Source organism: Dipodomys merriami, unplaced genomic scaffold, assembly GCF_024711535.1.
Source record: "Dipodomys merriami isolate MVZ:Mamm:240054 unplaced genomic scaffold, mDipMer1.0.p SCAF_40, whole genome shotgun sequence".
Taxonomy (NCBI): domain Eukaryota; kingdom Metazoa; phylum Chordata; class Mammalia; order Rodentia; family Heteromyidae; genus Dipodomys; species Dipodomys merriami.
Window position 1 is genome coordinate 7513995 of NW_027205604.1, and position 17859 is coordinate 7531853.

Genomic DNA, 17859 nt, shown 5'->3' on the forward strand with positions numbered 1-17859 from the left:
CACCTCTATGGCTCCCAGCCCTGAGTCTCCTCCTAACTTTCAGGGTTTTCACTGATGTCTCCCTTCCTCAAGCATCCTTTCTCTTGGAGGGATTTTCTTTGAGTTCTTTAAGATCCAGCCCTCGTTTTCTCATTCTCACAAACCAGAGGCGTTTCCCAAGAGGCCTTTTTCTTCTCTGATACCTTTTGCTCTTCTGTGAAAAGTGTGTATGCACTGAGGGAAAATGTTCCCCTGTGCCGGGTACTGGTGGCTCACACCTGTAATCCTGCCTACTCAGGAGGCTGAGAGCTTAAAATCATGGTTCTAAGCCAGCTCAGGCAGGAAAGTTGGTGAGACTCTTATTGCCAAATAACCAGCAAAAGCCAGAAGTAGAGCTATGGCTCAAGTGGTAGAGTACTAGCTTGGTCAAAAAACTCAAGGAGGGGTGGGAATGTGGCTTAGTGGTACAGTGCTTGCCTAGCATGCATGAAGCCCTGGGTTCGATTCCTTAGTACCACATACACAGAGTCGGCACTGTGGCTCAAGTGGTCAAATGCTAGCCTTGAGCAAAAGCAGCTCTGGGACAGTGCCCAGGCCCTGGGTTCAAGCCCCAGAACTGGCAAAAAAAAAACCCTCACAAAACTCACGGATATCACCTAGGCCCTGAGTTCAAGCCCTAGTCCCAGCACACACAAAAACCACCACCACACTTCCATGTATCTACTGTACCATACAATACCTGGATGGTGCCTTTGACCTCCACTGCACCTCTTTAATGATTGGCTGATTCCTAGGCTGACAGATGTGATGACACTTTTAAAATTTTTTTTAATTCCAAAAACATCTTTGCTTTTCTTTCGATTGTTATCTGTGGACTCATCGCTCTTGTTTGGCAGGTCTAAGAAATTCCAGTCATTTATCGAGAGCTGCCTGGTAAAGAATCACAGCCAGCGACCAGCCACAGAACAGTTGATGAAACATCCGTTTATCCGTGACCAACCTAACGAGAGACAGGTCCGCATTCAACTCAAGGACCACATCGACAGAACAAAGAAGAAGCGAGGAGAAAAAGGTCAGATGCACACTTGGGTTTCAGCCAAGAGACACTGGAGCGGCCTGAGCCATAGCCTGGGCTTTCTGAGCTGGGGGGGAAGGGGTGGGGAGGGGGGGGGAGGGAGGGGAGGGGCAGTTCCTGTGGTGGGTGGGACTTTCTGCCAGACCAGAGCCTTGGGCATCAATGGAGAGAAACTCACTGCTAATGTGCTATCTTGCATGAAAGAAAAAAGCCAACCACCAAAAACAAAAATCCGGATCTGCAAGGGGTATTACCTCTTCCAGACACCGAACAGTGTCATAGGGCATGACACTTGTAAAGAACTTTTCAATAAGTGATTTTCTTAATTCAGATGAGTATTTTTGTCCGCAAGACAATCTTAAAAAAAAAAGCCATCGAGTTGATGTTTATCTGTATGGATAGGTTTCAGCGTTTAAGTGTTTGTGCAGGGGCTCAGTCCTGATTCAATTGGTGAAAAGTCCAACTGCATTTTCTTTCAGTTGCAGAGATATAAACCATCAGTAGGGCTGGGCGTGGATGGCGCACGCCTGTAATCCTAGCTGCTCAGGAGGCTGAGACCTGAAGATCACGGTGTGAAGTCAGTCTGGGAAGGAGAGTCTGTGTGACTCTTATGTCCAATTAACCAGCAAAAGGCCAAAAGTGGAGGTGTGTCTCAAGTGGTAGAGCACCCGCCTTGAGAGAAAAAGCCAAGAAAGAGCATGAAGCTCTGATTTCCAGCCCCAGATTAACACAGGCATGTGTGCACGCGCATGCGCGGGTGCCCCCCCCAACACACACACACACACACACTGTACATCAGATTTTATTTCACAACTGCAAAACTTTTCCTTTGGCACCAAAATCTCATCACTGAATCATTGGAAAGGATCTGAGTTGAGACTCAGGGCTCTGGGACTGTACCCTACTTTATTTCAACACTTGTACCCCAGGATCTAGGCTTTATGGCTGACTGAGCAGCAAGCCAGGAGGTAGGGGAGAGGGTGAGGACTAACTGGTGGAAAATAGAGAGGCTGGTGCAGAGACACAGGGAGAGGCAGCTGGGGGCAGGAAGGTGGCACAGAGGGTAGGGGTGGGGAGTGGCAGGACCACAGGCTGAGGCTGGGGAGGTGCGTGCCGATGTGCTTTTCCTCACATCCCTCTTCACCTCCCTTTTCCCTCCACGTGACAGACAGTGCAGGATATAAATTGCTCTCTCAACATTTACATTTTCCTTCTTTTTTGTGTGTGCCAGTCTTGGGGCTTGAACTCAGGGTCTGAGCACTGTCCCTGAGCATTTTTCTTTGAGGCTAGCACTCTACCATTGGAGCCACAGCTTCACTTCCGGCTGTTTTGGTGCCTAACTAAGAGTAAGAGTCTCACAGACTTTCCTGCCTGGACTGGCTGGGAATAGAGCTCTTCAGAGCTCCGCCTCCTGGGTAGCTAGGATTGCAGATGTGTGCCACTGGTACCCAACTCGCCACTCTATGTAGGCAATTCTTCATTGCTTTAAGTTTTTGATGCTATTCAGAAATAGCTTCTGAGCACGCATGGTCCATGAGTAGAATGGAAAATGTTGTGTCTTGTTGTCCTATTTGGGGGAGACAGATCCTTGGCTGTAACTGAGAACTCACTGTGTCATAAAGATTGGACTATTTTTGAGCTGTTCATTCTTTGTAGAGTGGAAGAGTAAGATCCCTGGAAATATGTCTACTCACATGTGTGGTAGGGAATCTAACCCTGCTTAGTGTTAGGTCCACTGAAAGCTCAGTTTTGCCTGCCATCCCAGGAAGGGTCAAATGAGATCTCATTGCGTTTATTCTCTTGATCACTCGATTTAATTTGCTTCCTCTTTCTCCTCTCTTACGAGCTTTCCCTATGATCAGCTTTTGGTAGAGCCAAGAATTTTACTTTACATTACTTCATGCTTATTTTTTTTCCCAGCCTGAGATTTTTCTTTAAGATATGTTGACATGTTCTAATTTAAACCAGTCATGTAAAAGCAATCACACCAAATTCTGGTGATGTATTAAAACTGAGAAGTTTGACAAATGAAGGTTTTACCTTAGAGAGTAGAAGTAATTGGAATAATTATGTGCTTCTTTCCTTTGCTGTAATTTCCTTTATTAGATAAAATTGCTTCATCTTACTTTGAACTCTATCCATTTCAGGGAAGTTTGGAATATTAAACTTCCAGTGTAGAATAGGAGGACACTTTATTCAGGTTCTGTAAATTTTGTTGAAATATACTTTAAAAAATAAGTAGCCTATGGAAGTTGCGTTGTGGCACAAGTGATAGAACACTAGTCTTGAGCAAAAAAGTTCAAGGACAGTGCCCAAGCCTTGAGTTCAAGCCCCTGATTGACACCAAAAAAAAAAAATGTAGTTTGGCCAGGCATGGTGACACATGCCTATAATCCCAGCTACATGGACAACAGAAATGGGCATATCATGGGCCTATGTCAGCACTGTGAAAAAGCATGAGACCTTACCTGAAAAACAACTAAGGCAAAAAGGGCTGGGTATGGCTTAAATGGTAGAGCTTTTGTACAAAACCCTGAATTCAAACCACTAAAGAAACTAGAAGCCTGGAAAGTTCAGAGTTATCTACAGATAGGAAGATAACCTTTCATTTTTTTGCCAGTCCTGAGGCTTGAACTCAGGGCCTGGGCACTTTCCCTGAGCTGCTTTTGTTCAAGGCTAGCACTCTACCACTTGAGCCACACCACTTCCGGCTTTTTCCCTTTATGTGGTACTAAGGAATTGAACCCAGGGCTTCATGCATGGTAGGCAAGCACTTTACCACTAAGCCACATACCTAGCTTATGATTTTCTTTTAAAAGTACACTTGAGCTCATCACACTTTGGATTCTTTCCTTATCTCTTTAATGTCTAAAACAGTATGAACAAGCCTTTCAGCCAGTGTGAGATTTCCCCATGGACATACTGCCTCCTGGTGGTGACATAACCAAATTGCAGATTCAACTCCTTTTGAGGAATTTGTCATCAAGGTTATCATAACTGAGAGTCATGAACAGGTTAACAGTCAGGTCACATCTGCACATCTGCCTTTACTACAAGGCTCCTCACTACCCACAGACAGGCCTCCTCCGTTCATGACCCCTTACTCACTTGGGCATGTTGCCTGCAGTGCCCTTTGCCAGTTACTCTCTATAACTGCAGTCTCCCTACCTGAGAGCCCAGCCCTTTAATCCTCAGTACTTCTGCCCCTTCCTCCATTCTAAGCAGTGGAAACAGCTGTGTTTTCCTCATTTCTCATCACTGTTTTCATGGGCTTAGTGTAGGCCTTTGGTTTAAATGGATGGGAAGGAAGCCTGGTTTTCAGGTGGGAAAAGTTCTCCATTGAATCCTTAACCCAGAGCCCAGACTGACTATTAATGTGATGGCATTGGCCATAGCATGACCTTCTTGTCAGCTGACTATCTTCATTTCCATTAGAGGATTATGGGAGGTCAATGAGAGAACATGGGTTTCCATATATAAAATATATTACAAAAGAATGAATAACGTCTAGTCTAGTAAATAGGCAAACCAGTAGCAGTCTTTTTACAATCATCAAGTATTATGAACTGTGCACCATTGTGCAGGCTGTACTTTTCCCCCGGCTGGTAGCACAGGAGCTTGGCACTGGCTTCACCACAAACGGGAAGTCAGAGCAGCTGTCATATCCCAGGGCTGCGATTTTTCAGCTCCGTGTAATTTCACAGGACTGCCGCCACTGGCCATGGTGTTCTGAGCAGCCTAAGGCTGTGCAGGAAGGGGGAATGGTTCCCTGGTCAATTGCCCATCCCGTGCACTAATGTCCTGTGCATCTCCCTGCAGATGAGACGGAGTACGAGTACAGTGGAAGTGAGGAGGAAGAGGAGGAGAACGACTCAGGAGAGCCCAGGTATGGCCTGGAAAGCCAGGCCTCATCCATCTACCTTTGCAATTGTGCTTGGGTGAAAGTCACTTTCCTTTTGATTTGTACATTCATCTTTAAGCAGCCACTCATGGTGATCTTACTTAATTTACTGCCCACACATATGTTCATTAAATTGGGAGTTTCCCTGGGCAGACTCTCAGGGAAACGGGGAAATGGGCATATTCTTTATTTTGTCCCCAAGATTTATGGTCTCCATTCGAATCCTGGCTTCTCACAGCTGTAACATGTACGGTGGAGAAGACCCAAGTATCTGGATCATCTGGGACTAAAAGTTCTCAAAACTGCAATTGCCGGAGACTTAAGATATTTCAGACTTGAAGTGCTTGCTCCTTCCTTTATCCTTCTGAGAAACCCTTCCACGTGGTCGCCACCTTTGTGGCGATTTCATGATTTCATGAACAGGCCAATCCAGGGGGAAATAATTTCCAAGAAATCAAATTGTACTCTAGAGGTGAACCCAAAGAGAAACTTAAATGCCACTCCTGTTGTCACATGTTGGACCCCAGAGTCAAGGGTTTGCTTGACTTTGATTCCAACTTTCCTCCCATCCCAATTAAGGCTCACAGTGGCAGGGTTTCTTCCATATATACCACGGGCTGCGCGTTGTAAAGGTGCAGTCAGTTTTAGGAGAACGCAGACAAGCTCATGCCTCCCTGGACGCCATAGATCTCCATTCTCTAGTCATCCAAGGAGTGAACACAAATGCCACAGAAGGACACCAGCCCCCCTATTGCTAGCAGCTCCCTGGCTAGCGACCACCAATCCCATGCATGGCTAGAATGAATCCGTGCCCACGTGGTCTCTTTTCAGCTGGATTCTTGCTAAACTACCAGATGAGGGTGAGACTGGGCTTAGGAGGCCATTGGTTCTAGTCTCTTCACCTGCCTTTTGATTTCCGAAGGTCCAAGACTCAAGGAGGATCCTTTCCTTCTGTCTGATACACATCAGCCACCCTCACTGTAACTATAGGAGAGACATTTGGGGCCCCGCCACTGGCTTCCCCAGAAGTCCTGTGCTGTTTCTTGATCACTTCCCCAGATGGGGAAGTCAGCCCTCTGATCATTCCCTAGAGAATCTAGGGCCTCTGTCTTTCCAACAGTTGCTAATCTGCATGGCAGAGGTCAATGAGTGAGTGGGCCAGCTGTAATTACAGCTTGTCACTGTACAGCGACCATAATGGGCCGTCTTGTTTTTATGGACATGCCTAATTAATCCTCATGAACTTCTACAACGTGGAAAAGGACAAGGATGATTTCATTTTAGAAACAAGGTGACAGCTCAAGGGTGGTAACCGGGTCACTCACATACAGCCTGAGCAATAGAGAGGGAGAGAGGGGGAAAAAATATACATGACAGAGACAGAGTTAAAGAGAAACTAAGTCAGGAATACCCATTAACATTGAAGGGGCATCCTTGTGTGTACGTGAGGGAAACTTTGCCTGACAAGCTCACCTTTGCCCAGAGTCAGTAGGCATAAGCCTCATCATTTGGGAGTTGTTCTGGAGCCTTTCACTAAGGCAGGAAGTTCTGGAAGCTGCTTGTTGAGTTCTTCAAGATCACCTAGGGAAGGCCTTGAGCAAAGCCTTTGACATCATATATGGTAGGATCTCACACAAATGCCAACATTGATCTTCTGGTCTGCTGTCCCCAAGAACTTTTTCCGTCTCCAATGTCCCTGTCCTGGGTAAAGCTTCTGCCAAGAGCCAGTGCTGCAGGACCCCAGCTGTTAGTCCTGTTTGGGATTTGTCTGTATGGTGCCTGTGCTGACAGCTTTCCACTCTGAAAGCCCCCAGCCCTGCTCCGCCCCCTTCTCTGACATCTGGTACCAGGTTTTCTCTCCCTCTACCCTGCAAGGCCTGGCAGGGGACCGGTCCCTGGGAAAGGGCCATACCTGTTCCCAGCATGAGCTCAACATTGCTTTTCCCTCTGCCTGGAACATTCTTCCTGCCCAGCCCATTTAGAAAGGACCCTTAATCTTGGACACACACCCTATACTTGTTGCTCTTTTTTTCTGTGTGTGTGAGGCTCCTGGGGCTTGGACTCAGGGCCTGGGCCCTATCTCTGAGCTTTTTTGCTCAAGGCTAACACTCAATCACTTTGAACCACAGCTCCATTTCTGGTTTTCATTGGAGGCACGAGTCGCACATGTTCCTGCCCAGGCTGGCTTTGAACCTCAGTCCTCAGATCTCAGCCTCCTAATTAGCTAGGATTACAGGCGTGTACCACTGGCATCCAGCCTTACTGCTGCTTTTAAGTTGTGTGACACACGTTGTCTTTTGTAGAGCATACTAATACTTGACATTATATTTCATTATTTTTAATTATGTTTTTGGTCTGCCTCTCCACAAGAAAATTATTCGGAAATAGCAGTTTATCTGGCAGCTGCTGTTTTCTAGAACTCATCCTATCATGGCACCTGTCACATAGAAGATGTTGGTAAATTTGGGCTTAGCAGATTTGTTTCAGATAGAAGCTTCTAGAAGAAGCCAGTCCCCATCTCTCTGGTAGGTGGCTACATGGAACCAAAAAGCCTATAGCCTTATAGGTTTCTATCTGCAGTTAGATTGGACTGAGGCAGCCCTACTAGTGAAGCAGAATTTGTTTCGATCCCCTCTCCCTTCTTCCATCCCTCCTTTTACTGAGAGAGGGAGGGAGGGAGGGAGCGCGAGCCTAGGGATCCCTGGCTGTGGTCCCACTGAAGCAGCCCTGAATTCCTTAGCAAACTTGGGTTCTAGACCCTAGCTCTCCGCTGGAGCACTGGCCTCCGCTTGGGCTGGCTTTGGAGCCTGGGTCCTCAGATCTCAGCCTCCCGGGGGGACTAGGACTACGGGCGTGCGCCAGGCTAACGTCTTGGTGTCCTGCTCGCAGCTCCATCCTGAACCTGCCAGGAGAGTCCACCCTGCGGCGGGACTTCCTGAGGCTGCAGCTGGCCAACAAGGAGCGCTCCGAGGCGCTGCGGCGCCAGCAGCTGGAGCAGCAGCAGCGGGAGAACGAGGAGCACAAGCGGCAGCTGCTGGCCGAGCGCCAGAAGCGCATCGAGGAGCAGAAGGAGCAGCGTCGGAGGCTGGAGGAGGTGAGGACGCGCGGGGGAGGCCCCATATCCGACACCCCACACCCGGAGGCCCACTGGGGCGCCGATCCCAACGGCCAGGCTCGGGGGCCTGCAGAGGAGACGACACCCTGTTACAGATAGCCCGCCAGGAGGGGGTGTCACCCAGGAATAAGGAGGCAACCTTCTGCAGAAGGAAGCCCCACCAGCCAGCCACAACTCCGGCCTGGCAGGGAGCACTCAGAGCAGGCAGGCTGCTCCCTTTTGATCCCCTACCCCCAGCAGGCCCCGCCCCTCTGCTCCCATTGGCCGAGCGCGGGTTCACAATCTGCCAAGGGGTGTGGCTTAATTCCAGGAGCTTCTAACTGGATGTCTTCAAAGTGCTCTGGAAAAGGATGCAGGTAACTACAATGTCATTAACGATAGCCTAGCCACCTGGCCAAAGCAGGAGCCCTTCAGGAAAACCATTCTAGAAAGAGTCACAGAAAGGAAGCAAGCTGCCTGGACAGAAAAGAGGCTCTCTGCCTGGGATGGGCACGGGGTCCTATGTAGAATGTAGAGGAGGGCTCTGTACCCCTCCTGGTCTCCATCATGTATTACCTTCTGTGGGAGGCCTCACCTACGATCGCAGCCCTCCCTTCCCTCTACAGTGTTCTATTGCCCTCCCCTACTTTGTTACCGGGACCTGGGTCTGACCACCAGGAAACACACCCTGTAAAAGTTCCTATCTCCCCACCCACTGGAGTGGAAGCCCCTATTAAAACATGTCTTCTCACTTCTGTTCCCCAGTGTTTCTAGTGTTCACACATGTGCCTCAGAAGTATTGGCAGAGTGGGTGAGTTTATGAATGAAGGATTCAGAAGTGGAGAGAGGCACTGCAAGTGTGTTCTAGACTATCATGGAAAGGCAAGCAGAAGATGGAAAAAGCAGGGCCTGACTAATTCTCTCCTGAACACTGAGAACAGAACTTCAGAGGCCTTTCCCTCACTCGCTTTGTGCCCAGGGTCTGTCCTCCAGCCGGCAGGCAAGACCAGTGGTGTGCACAGCCCTGCTGACCTGTGTGTGTGCATATCAGGCCATGCCCTTGTGGTCTTAAAGACCTGGGTTTGGGCTCCTGTCCAGGACTTTAGCACATCTCCCAGGCCTCCTTCCTCTGCCTGGTGAAGCACAAGCTTCTTTGAGCAGCAGAAGGGAGATAAAAGTACTGTCCAGTGTAAGATTAAGTAATGCATTTCTTTTTCTGAAATGATAATATAATTAAAAAATAAATGTAGGCATTTCCATTAGCTCTGGCTCTTAGGATAAAATTCCATAGATTGAGTGGCTTGAAAAACAGAGTAAGTTATTTCTTACAGTGATGGAAGCTAAGAAGTCCAAGGTCAGGATGTTAACAGATTCACTTCTTGGAGACCATATTCTTTGTGACTTGTAATATTCATCATCTGATTATGTGCTAACATGACTTCTTTGTGATCTTTTTTTCCCCCAGTTAACCAAGCAGTTTATGAACACAGTATATCTTGATCAGTGTCACTGCTTTCAACATTCTCACCCATCCCTCCCCTTAATTTTGTAGGATATACACGGGACTCTTGACTGTATTCTCCCTCTTCTCCTTGATGCCACCTCACCCCTTACAAGTACCAGGTTTCTTGGTGTATTTTGCTTTGGTGTATTTGACTTTGCCTTTCAAGGAATTAACTACTTGAGATGGAATCTACCATATTTCAGTTAATACATTTGTATATGCTTGCATACCACCCAATGTGTTTACTTAGAAGTGTGACTGTTGCCAGTGTGGAGCATGGGCCTTGAGTGGGAAGTCAGCAGCCCTCCTGTGCTGACCGGTCCCCTGACATTCACCAGGTGGTAGGAGAGGCCTGGGTGGACGGTAGAAACCTTCCAGGAGAAGGCCCTGGCCGGGTGCAGTGAGGAGGTGGGGACATGTTGGAAGTCGTGATCCACAAGGTGTAGCAGTGCGCAGCATCTGCATGGCCTGCGCTCACCTCTGAGGCCCAGAGGAGATTCTCGGGCACCTGCAGTTGTCTCCTGGCGCCACCTCCTACCACCCACACAGGCTACTAGAAACCTCCCGTGCTGGCCCCACGTTTTTGGTTTTTTTGGCCAGTTATCAGGATTTGAACTCAGGACCTTACGAAATTCTGGTTAGCTTTTTCACTCAAGGCTGGCATTCTTCCACTTAAGTTATACCTCCACTTCCAGCTTTTCAGTAGTGATCTGGAGAAGAGAGTCACTTGAATGTATCAGCCTGGGCTGGCTTTGAACTGTGATCTTCAAATCTCAGCGTCCTGAGAGTAGCTAGGATTACAGGAAGATCTCAAATAGTGTAACAGTGTAATTCCTTAGAAAGTCAAAGTTCAGGCATTAGCCAACACCCAGCATACCCGAGCTTTGTACCTTTACTACACTAGTAATTTCCCAGGTACTCTGTGCAGCCTGTCAGCTGAAGTGTCTGATTTAATGCTTGCAATAACAACTTGTGCTCTAAAGATAAGGCAGCTGTATCAGGGAGAGGTCAGTGCCTGTCTAAAGGTCCCACAGCTCGAGAATCAAGCAGGGTCCATGTCCAGGGACCCAGCTGCAGAGCTCAATCTCCAAGGCATGGGCTTGGCATGCTTTTCAGTATTGCTTACCTGGCCTGAACTCCTGCACTCTACCTAAAGGTTCCTGAGCAGCCGAGTGCTGAAGGCTCACACGTACACCTGCAGAGCACCCAGGTCCGGGCTGGCATGGAAGGGGTCTGCCTATCTTCTTCTGGGGGTGACAATGTAGGGAGATGCAGCTTTTCAGTGTGGATCCAGACACGTTTCTTGTACCAGCTTTGGCTCCTTTTCCGTGCCCTAGAGCTCGGTAAAGAAAAGGATAGTAAATACTTAACAGCTATAAATTCGCAGCCTCTAATAATGACAGTCCTGCCTCTAGAGATTCTTGCATCCTGCCCCTGCTGCCTCTCCAGCCCTGTCTGTGTTTCAGGGTACTTGACTGTGTGACAACTAAATTTGGCATCCTTTCGGGCCTGTTTGCTGCAGGCGTCTGTCTCTGGTGATCTCACATCACCTCCCACCCTTCTGAAGAGGTCTGTGCATCCTTTGCTATTTGTGGGGAGCCACGTGGGTTTGCCTAAGTTCTAATCAGTGTCTGTATTCTTAAATGTCTGTGGCTTGTGTCCAACCAAGTGGTGGAGAGCAGATTCAGGTTTTGGCCAGTAATAAGGTACAATTTATAACTAAGTTCCAGGACCTTGATTAAAGTCAGTTAAGGTGAGTCAGTCCAATGCTGGGGAAAGTTCACAAGGCCCTCTTCTATGCTATTCAGTGCTGTAAGCATTCCTATTTCTTATTCTCAGTGTCACAGTGTGATGGGGAAAGTATGAGACCCTGGAGGTGGTAGGAGTCATGGCGATGTTTGATTCTGCCTAAGAATTTGTATGTGTGTGTATGTGTGTTGGGCTTTTGGCCTTCAGTTTGTTCTATCACTTGAGCCATACCCCCAACTGCCTTTTTGCTTTAGTTATTTCTCAGATAGGCCTTTGCTATTTTGCCTTGGAACAGCCTTATATGATGGCCCACCTGCCTGTGCCTACAGTGGGCTCCCAGGTGCATGCCAGCTTCTTATTGGTTGAGATGGGGTCACTAATAACTTTCTCCCAAATGACCTTGACTATGCTCTTCCTAATCTCTACTTCTGGGTAGTGACATTGCAGTAATCACATCAGGGCTGATGGTGCAATGATATCAGTGGCTTGAACATTTATTTCAACTTGCTGTTAGCATTCTATGTCTTTAACTTCTGAAAGATCTTTACGTCAGAAGAATGGATCCAATTGACCCCAGAGGCAGCAATCTCCTCTCTGAGAGTAAATTTTGCTTTTTAGAGAATTGGGTAAAAACATTCAAGACACCCCATTTTTATTTAGTGCTCTTCAAGACCATAACCACCTTGTCAGTAACAAACCAGGTTCTGAGACTGAAACTAGTGGCTCATGCCTTAATCCTAGCTCTAGGAAGCTGACATCCACAGAATTTGAGATCTGATTTTATTATTTGGGAGATAGAGTCTCATATGAGGCATAATGAGATGGAGACATGGCTCAAGAGGTAGAGCAGCAGCTGAGTAAGCATGAGGCCCTAGGTTCAAATTCCTGTACCAGCAAAACAAAAACAAAAACTAACCCAGTAACAATAATAAAAACAGACTCTGGCTAAAATATATTAGGTTGGTTCTATCCTCTACCATCTATGTTTTGACTGAGAATCTCACCTATGACTCATGGAACACAATGTACAAAATAGAGCGTAGCAATTTAAAATGTGAATTTTCTATGAGCTTCTATCTGCTGTAACTGGGAATTAGAAGGACATTGGGATCATTGGTTTTGTGGAACGGTAAAGTACAATTGAGACCTTTTTCCTGCTTGCTGGTCCTGTGTTAAGGCTTTGGAAGGACAAGTGTGAGCAAGAAGACAAGCTCAGAGAACAAACAGCTCAGAGAACAAACAGCTGCTAGCTGAGCACTGGTGGCTCACACATGTAATCCTAGCTACTCAGGAGGCTGAGATCCTGAGGACTGGGGGTCAAAGCCATCCAAAACGGGAAAGTCCATGAGACTCTTATCTCTAATTAACCACCAGAAAACTGGAAGTGATACTGTGGCTCAAAGTGTTAAGAGTGCTAGCTTTGAGCAAAAGGAGCTCAGGGACAGCACCCAGAGCTGAAGTTCAAGCTCTACAACAGACAAAAACAAAAACAGATAACCAGCTCATCCTGGAGCTTGAACTCAGGGCCTAAGCACTGTCCCTGAGCTTTTTTGCTTAAGACTAATGCCCTACCACTTGAGTCACAGCTTCCCTTCCAGCTTTTTTTTGGCACTTAACTGAAGATAAGAGTCTCATTGACTTTCCTGCCAAGCTAGCTTTGAACCACAATCCTCAGATTTTAGCCTGCTGAGAAGCTAGGATTACAGATACCACCAGCACCTGGCTTATTTTAATGATTTATCTTAATGATTCCTAGTAGAGAGCATCTTCCTAATCTCTGTTTCCCTTACTTCCCTGAATGTACCTTCCCTGATTACTGAAAAACTGGGACTCCCTCATTCCTTTGCAGGGCTTTTTTATGTTTTACAGGGATTTTCTATCTGCTGTTAGCTTTGCCAGCAGCTCTGGCCTTACCTGCTCATGGTAGTCAATGGCTACCTTGAGAAATCTGCTCTTCCTGTTTAAGCCCAGAGGGCTTTCTGGAAGTGAAGCTCACATTTGTTATTTCTGGCTATCATTTCCAACAGGATGTGATTATGGTACTATCTTTGCTACAAGTGGCTGCATACCATCTTGTCCCCTACCAGTATCTAAACAAGACCCCTCTAGAGGTGCTGCTATGTCTGTATGGCAAACTTGAGAGCATCAGAGACCCAGCACTTTACCACTGATTCTTTCACCAAGAAGGTCAATGGCACAAAGCATTCCGGTTAAGAGACTGCCTAGGTTCTAGTCTCAGCACTGCCACTTTGCTGCTTTTGCATTTGGGAACAAGACAGTGTCTCTTTACCTCTGCCCAGTGTTAAAACAGAATAATGAACATTGGTCATTTAAATGAGCTAATACACAAGTGTTTCGATCCGTGCCTGGCACCAAGTTCAGGAAGTCCCTGAACATACAGGGAAAAGTCTGTTTCCTGTTGCCTGCCTGGTTGTTTCTTTGGTGCATTAACTCTTTCCAGGGTGAGAGATCTTGAGGAAATGCAGCTTGAGCAAGTTCATCAGGCAGAGCAGGACACAGGAAAATCAGGACAAGTTTTCACTGGAGTGGCATCCCCCTCCCCCCCCCCACACCTCCCCTGCTTCTCCAACCACAAATGCTCAGCTATGAGCGAGAGTAATTCTCCCATTTCAAGACCTGGCTTTTAAGATGCTCACACATTAACTACAGGCCACCTAAAGTGATGTGTGAGTAGTGCCCGGCCAGTCAGCCACAGGGCTGCCCTTTATTCCCCCGAATTATTAGCATCCATGCAAAGAATGACTGCTTCCTTGCTGGGCCTTAACTATTTCAATAACTTAACAGGAATGAGGAAAGAGCTGAGAGCAGTGGGCCGGCTGGAGGCTGACTGTCCAGGCCTGCGTTGGCCCAGGGGCTCTGACAGCAATCATTGTCACATGTGTCCATCACACTGTTTCAGGAGACGGTGTAGTTGGCATAGATATAAGGAACCCCAGCAGCCAGGACCCCTTCTTCTCACTGGCCTGTCCCGCAGGAGGAGGGGTGCCTTTGTCTGCCCAGGCCTCTAGATTCTGGCTGGGAAAGGAGGGATGTATTTGAAGTGGCTTGACTGAAATTCCTACAGTTTAAAAATGGCATGGACATGCATTTTGTAGTGGAATAAACCCTAGAGCAAGGCACTTGCTGTTTCTGGGTTGTGTTCAGAGGTCTTACGTGGATGAAGGGATGGATTTTCAGAGCCAGCCTGAATGGGCCCCACATCCCTGTCTCCATCATCCAAGTCTTCACAGGGTCTTTTTGTCTTTTAATGACACATGCAATCTGTATGTCAGCTTGATTTTCTTGGTTATTCCTAACCTAGTTTCACTGAAAGCATTATTTTACAATGTTATTTCATAAAATTTCATTTTCAACTCTATTTCTTCAGTGCACAGTTTTATAGAATCATGGAGGCTGCAGATCCTGAGGTCTCTTGAAGGAAGAATCCTTTTGACAGTACTTTTCAAACAGGGTCATTTAACTTCTTTGACATCTCTCTCCATATGCTTCCATGGGTTCAAGGCAACACATCCTATTTTGGAATTCCTAATGAGCATTTAGGACGTAAAGATGGCTCACAACTTCATAAAGAGCATCCATGAGGACTATTTCCTTTATTGCAGGATGGAGGAAACAGATATTCTGTATAGGCAACTTGGGATAAACAAATTACCTTTAAGGGGTCCCCGAGCAGGGAGACAACATTAACATTTCCTTATTACAATTAACCAGTTTTGTTGAAAATAGAGCCTTGAAACCTCCACCAGATGTCCTGAAAGGAAATCTTGGGGAGGGTCAGAGCAACCCCCCCCAAACTCATCCTTGAGGAACATGAATGGGGGACGAAAGGTGAGAGGAGGCCCTGCTGACCTCCTGAGGAGCTAAGGTAACAAACTCACAGGGGAGATGCTGTCAGTCATCTCCCAGCCATGGAAAAGGTTACTTTGATGACCCCACTGAAGGCCTGATTTTAAAGTATATAACTTCTGACAATGTCTCCCCAAAAAACTCCAAGAATTTTAGCATAGTTAGTTAAAGCAATACTTTTCACAGCATCATTTTTATTAGGTAACTGTACAAAGAAGTTTCAATTCCAAAAGCTATTGTATGTACAGTGTTGCCTCTTCCATGTTCTCTTTTACCCTTTTTCTCTCTCCCACTCCCACTTAAGTTGCCTAGTGCATTGTTTACATCATGCACATTGAATATAATGACTGCATTTTCTCACCCTTCCTCACTCTATTCCTGTGCCCCACTTCCTGTGCCCTCCCTCAAAATATGCTTCCATATTCTGGTATTCATTTTGATAATGACTACACTAGTTGTTCAGAGAAGTTACCCCTTTGGAACACCCCCCCCCAAGTATACTGTCCTTTAGTCAGTTTGTGTGTGCCTGCATGGAACCCTGTATCTGTTATCATGCATGTTTGTATTTTCAATCTCACTTCCACATTTGAGAGAAACATGCACCATGTATCTCTCTGAGCTTGGCTTCATTTAACATGATCTTTTTGTCTAGATCCTTCCCTGAAAATGACATAATATTCTTTCAGGATGAGAATTGTATTGTGCAAATGTATCACATTTTCTTGACTTTCTCATCAGTTTCAGGGCATCTGGGCTGTTTCCATAACTTGGCTATTGTGAAGAATGCAGCAGAGAACACGGATGTGCAAGTGTCTTTGTCATATCCTGACTTGTGATGTTCTAGGCAGATGCACAAGAGTGGTATGGCTTGACACAGGGTAATTCTATATTTAGTTTTTTGAGGAATCTCCAAACCACCTTCCAGAGTTGGTTGCATTAGTCTGCACTTCCACCAACAATGTATGTAACAGATTTCCTTTTCCCTCTCTTCCTCATCCCTCCTCCATTATTTGTTGTTGTTCTTGGTGCTCGCCATCCTTACTGGGATGAGATGGAAACTCAGTCTTGTTTTGATTTGCATTACCTTTATCGCCAGGGATATGGTGCATTTCTTGGTGTGTTTATTGGCCATTTTTGCTGCTTCTTTTGAGAAGTCTCTGTTTAACTTTATCATTATGCCTAGTTTGAACATAATGTGAAAATACTATTTGAGCTTTTCTTTCCCATTCCTTCCAGCTTAGACTCTTACCACTCTAATTTTATTTCCATACCTTTCCTGAGATGGGAAGTTAGTATCACATCTGTTATAGGTGACTTACCTTTTAGAAGAACATTCCCAACCTTGTATGGGCTTAACATAAAAGAACGTTCTGGTTCTGGCCTGTGAGGGTTGTCAGCAAAGGGCAGAGGAGGGCAGAGGTCTGGTCTCAAGTTCTGCAAGACTTTTGTCCCCTACATTGTTTATCCAGTCTGCACTATATGCAACCAGTATATGTGGCATCAAACCCAGTATGAGAATAGCAGGAGATAGTTTTTAGTCTGGAGTACACAGTTGATGAGCCATGCTCAAAAACAAAAACAAAAAACCAACTCTCTTCTATTAGGTAGATATTTATAAGCCAGAAGGGCTGATAGGAAGGAAAAATGCCACAAAAAAAACCTGAAGAGGCTACTGTCTTGTCTTCCTCTATCCCAAGTTTCTGCTTCTGTGCACCTGCTGGGTACCAGGCCTGCATGAGAGGTGGAGGGCAGTGCAGGAATCAAGTACAGACCTTAGCCTCAAAGAGTTACCTCTAGCAAGAGTCACCAAGCTTTGCAAAGGTGTCTGCTTGAGGCCAAGGACTTGGTCTTTCCTTGATGCGTTTTGATATGCCTCCTCAACGGCCCCATACACAGGACGACAGAAAACACTTTTTTCCAGAACATTGGGACACAGCAGCTGGAAACTGGCAGGGTACCCTGCAAGGCTGGGGAAATAACTTATTTTTCCAGCCTCACCACAGGAAGCAAAGTCCTGGCAGATGCCTCCATGTATTAGTGTTAGCAGGGGCTGATCCGAATGAGGTCATTATTAATTAGCAGTCACTTTTGAGTGTCTTTCTCAGAAACTGCACAGTACTTGGGAAGTTCAGAACCTCCTGAGTTGTAATCAATACCACCCACCCTTGTGTGAGGACCTGAGTGGCATGTAATTATAAAACAGTATTGATTCCTGGCACCAAGGTTGAAAATGTACAACCCCGTCACATAAAAATCAACTATTATCTTCAAAACGTTGATTTTTTTTTTCCTTAAGAGACTGATGGTTGGACTGAAAGAAACAAAAACCTTGAAATGCTAGCTAAATTAGGGCTATTTCCTGCCAGGATCCAGATCCGTACACATAATTATTTTATTCACTGTGCTGGCACTGAGTCCCCTTGGTTGAGTGTTGGAAATGTCTCTGTGTTGAGTCTATAATGCAAATTATTCAGTGGGTTCCTCAGATGATGTCGCCTCGTATTCTCCTGAATTATTTTTCTGCAAAACAAAAAATTGCTTGTCTGGAACCAATATGTCCAAGCTTTTCATGCTTTTCTCTGTCATGCTATCCAGATGCCCCTTGGCCAAGAACTCCCTCTGCCCCCCACCACCATTGCCACACATCCTACTGTCACCAAATTTTGCCTTCCTACTTCAAAGCTGGCACC

At 46.3% G+C, this 17859-nt stretch overlaps 1 protein-coding gene across 7 annotated transcripts in view; it reads left to right on the forward strand.

The window, feature by feature from the left end:
• Tnik (TRAF2 and NCK interacting kinase) overlaps window positions 1-17859 on the forward strand; it is a 407835-nt gene that overhangs the window by 298803 nt on the left and 91173 nt on the right. For all 7 annotated transcript variants that reach the window (XM_069991889.1, XM_069991891.1, XM_069991890.1 and 4 more), the window contains exons 10-12: window positions 876-1051; window positions 4874-4940; window positions 7845-8049. In XM_069991889.1, coding sequence (XP_069847990.1) covers window positions 876-1051; window positions 4874-4940; window positions 7845-8049 — 448 coding nt within the window. The remainder of the gene's footprint in view (window positions 1-875; window positions 1052-4873; window positions 4941-7844; window positions 8050-17859) is intronic.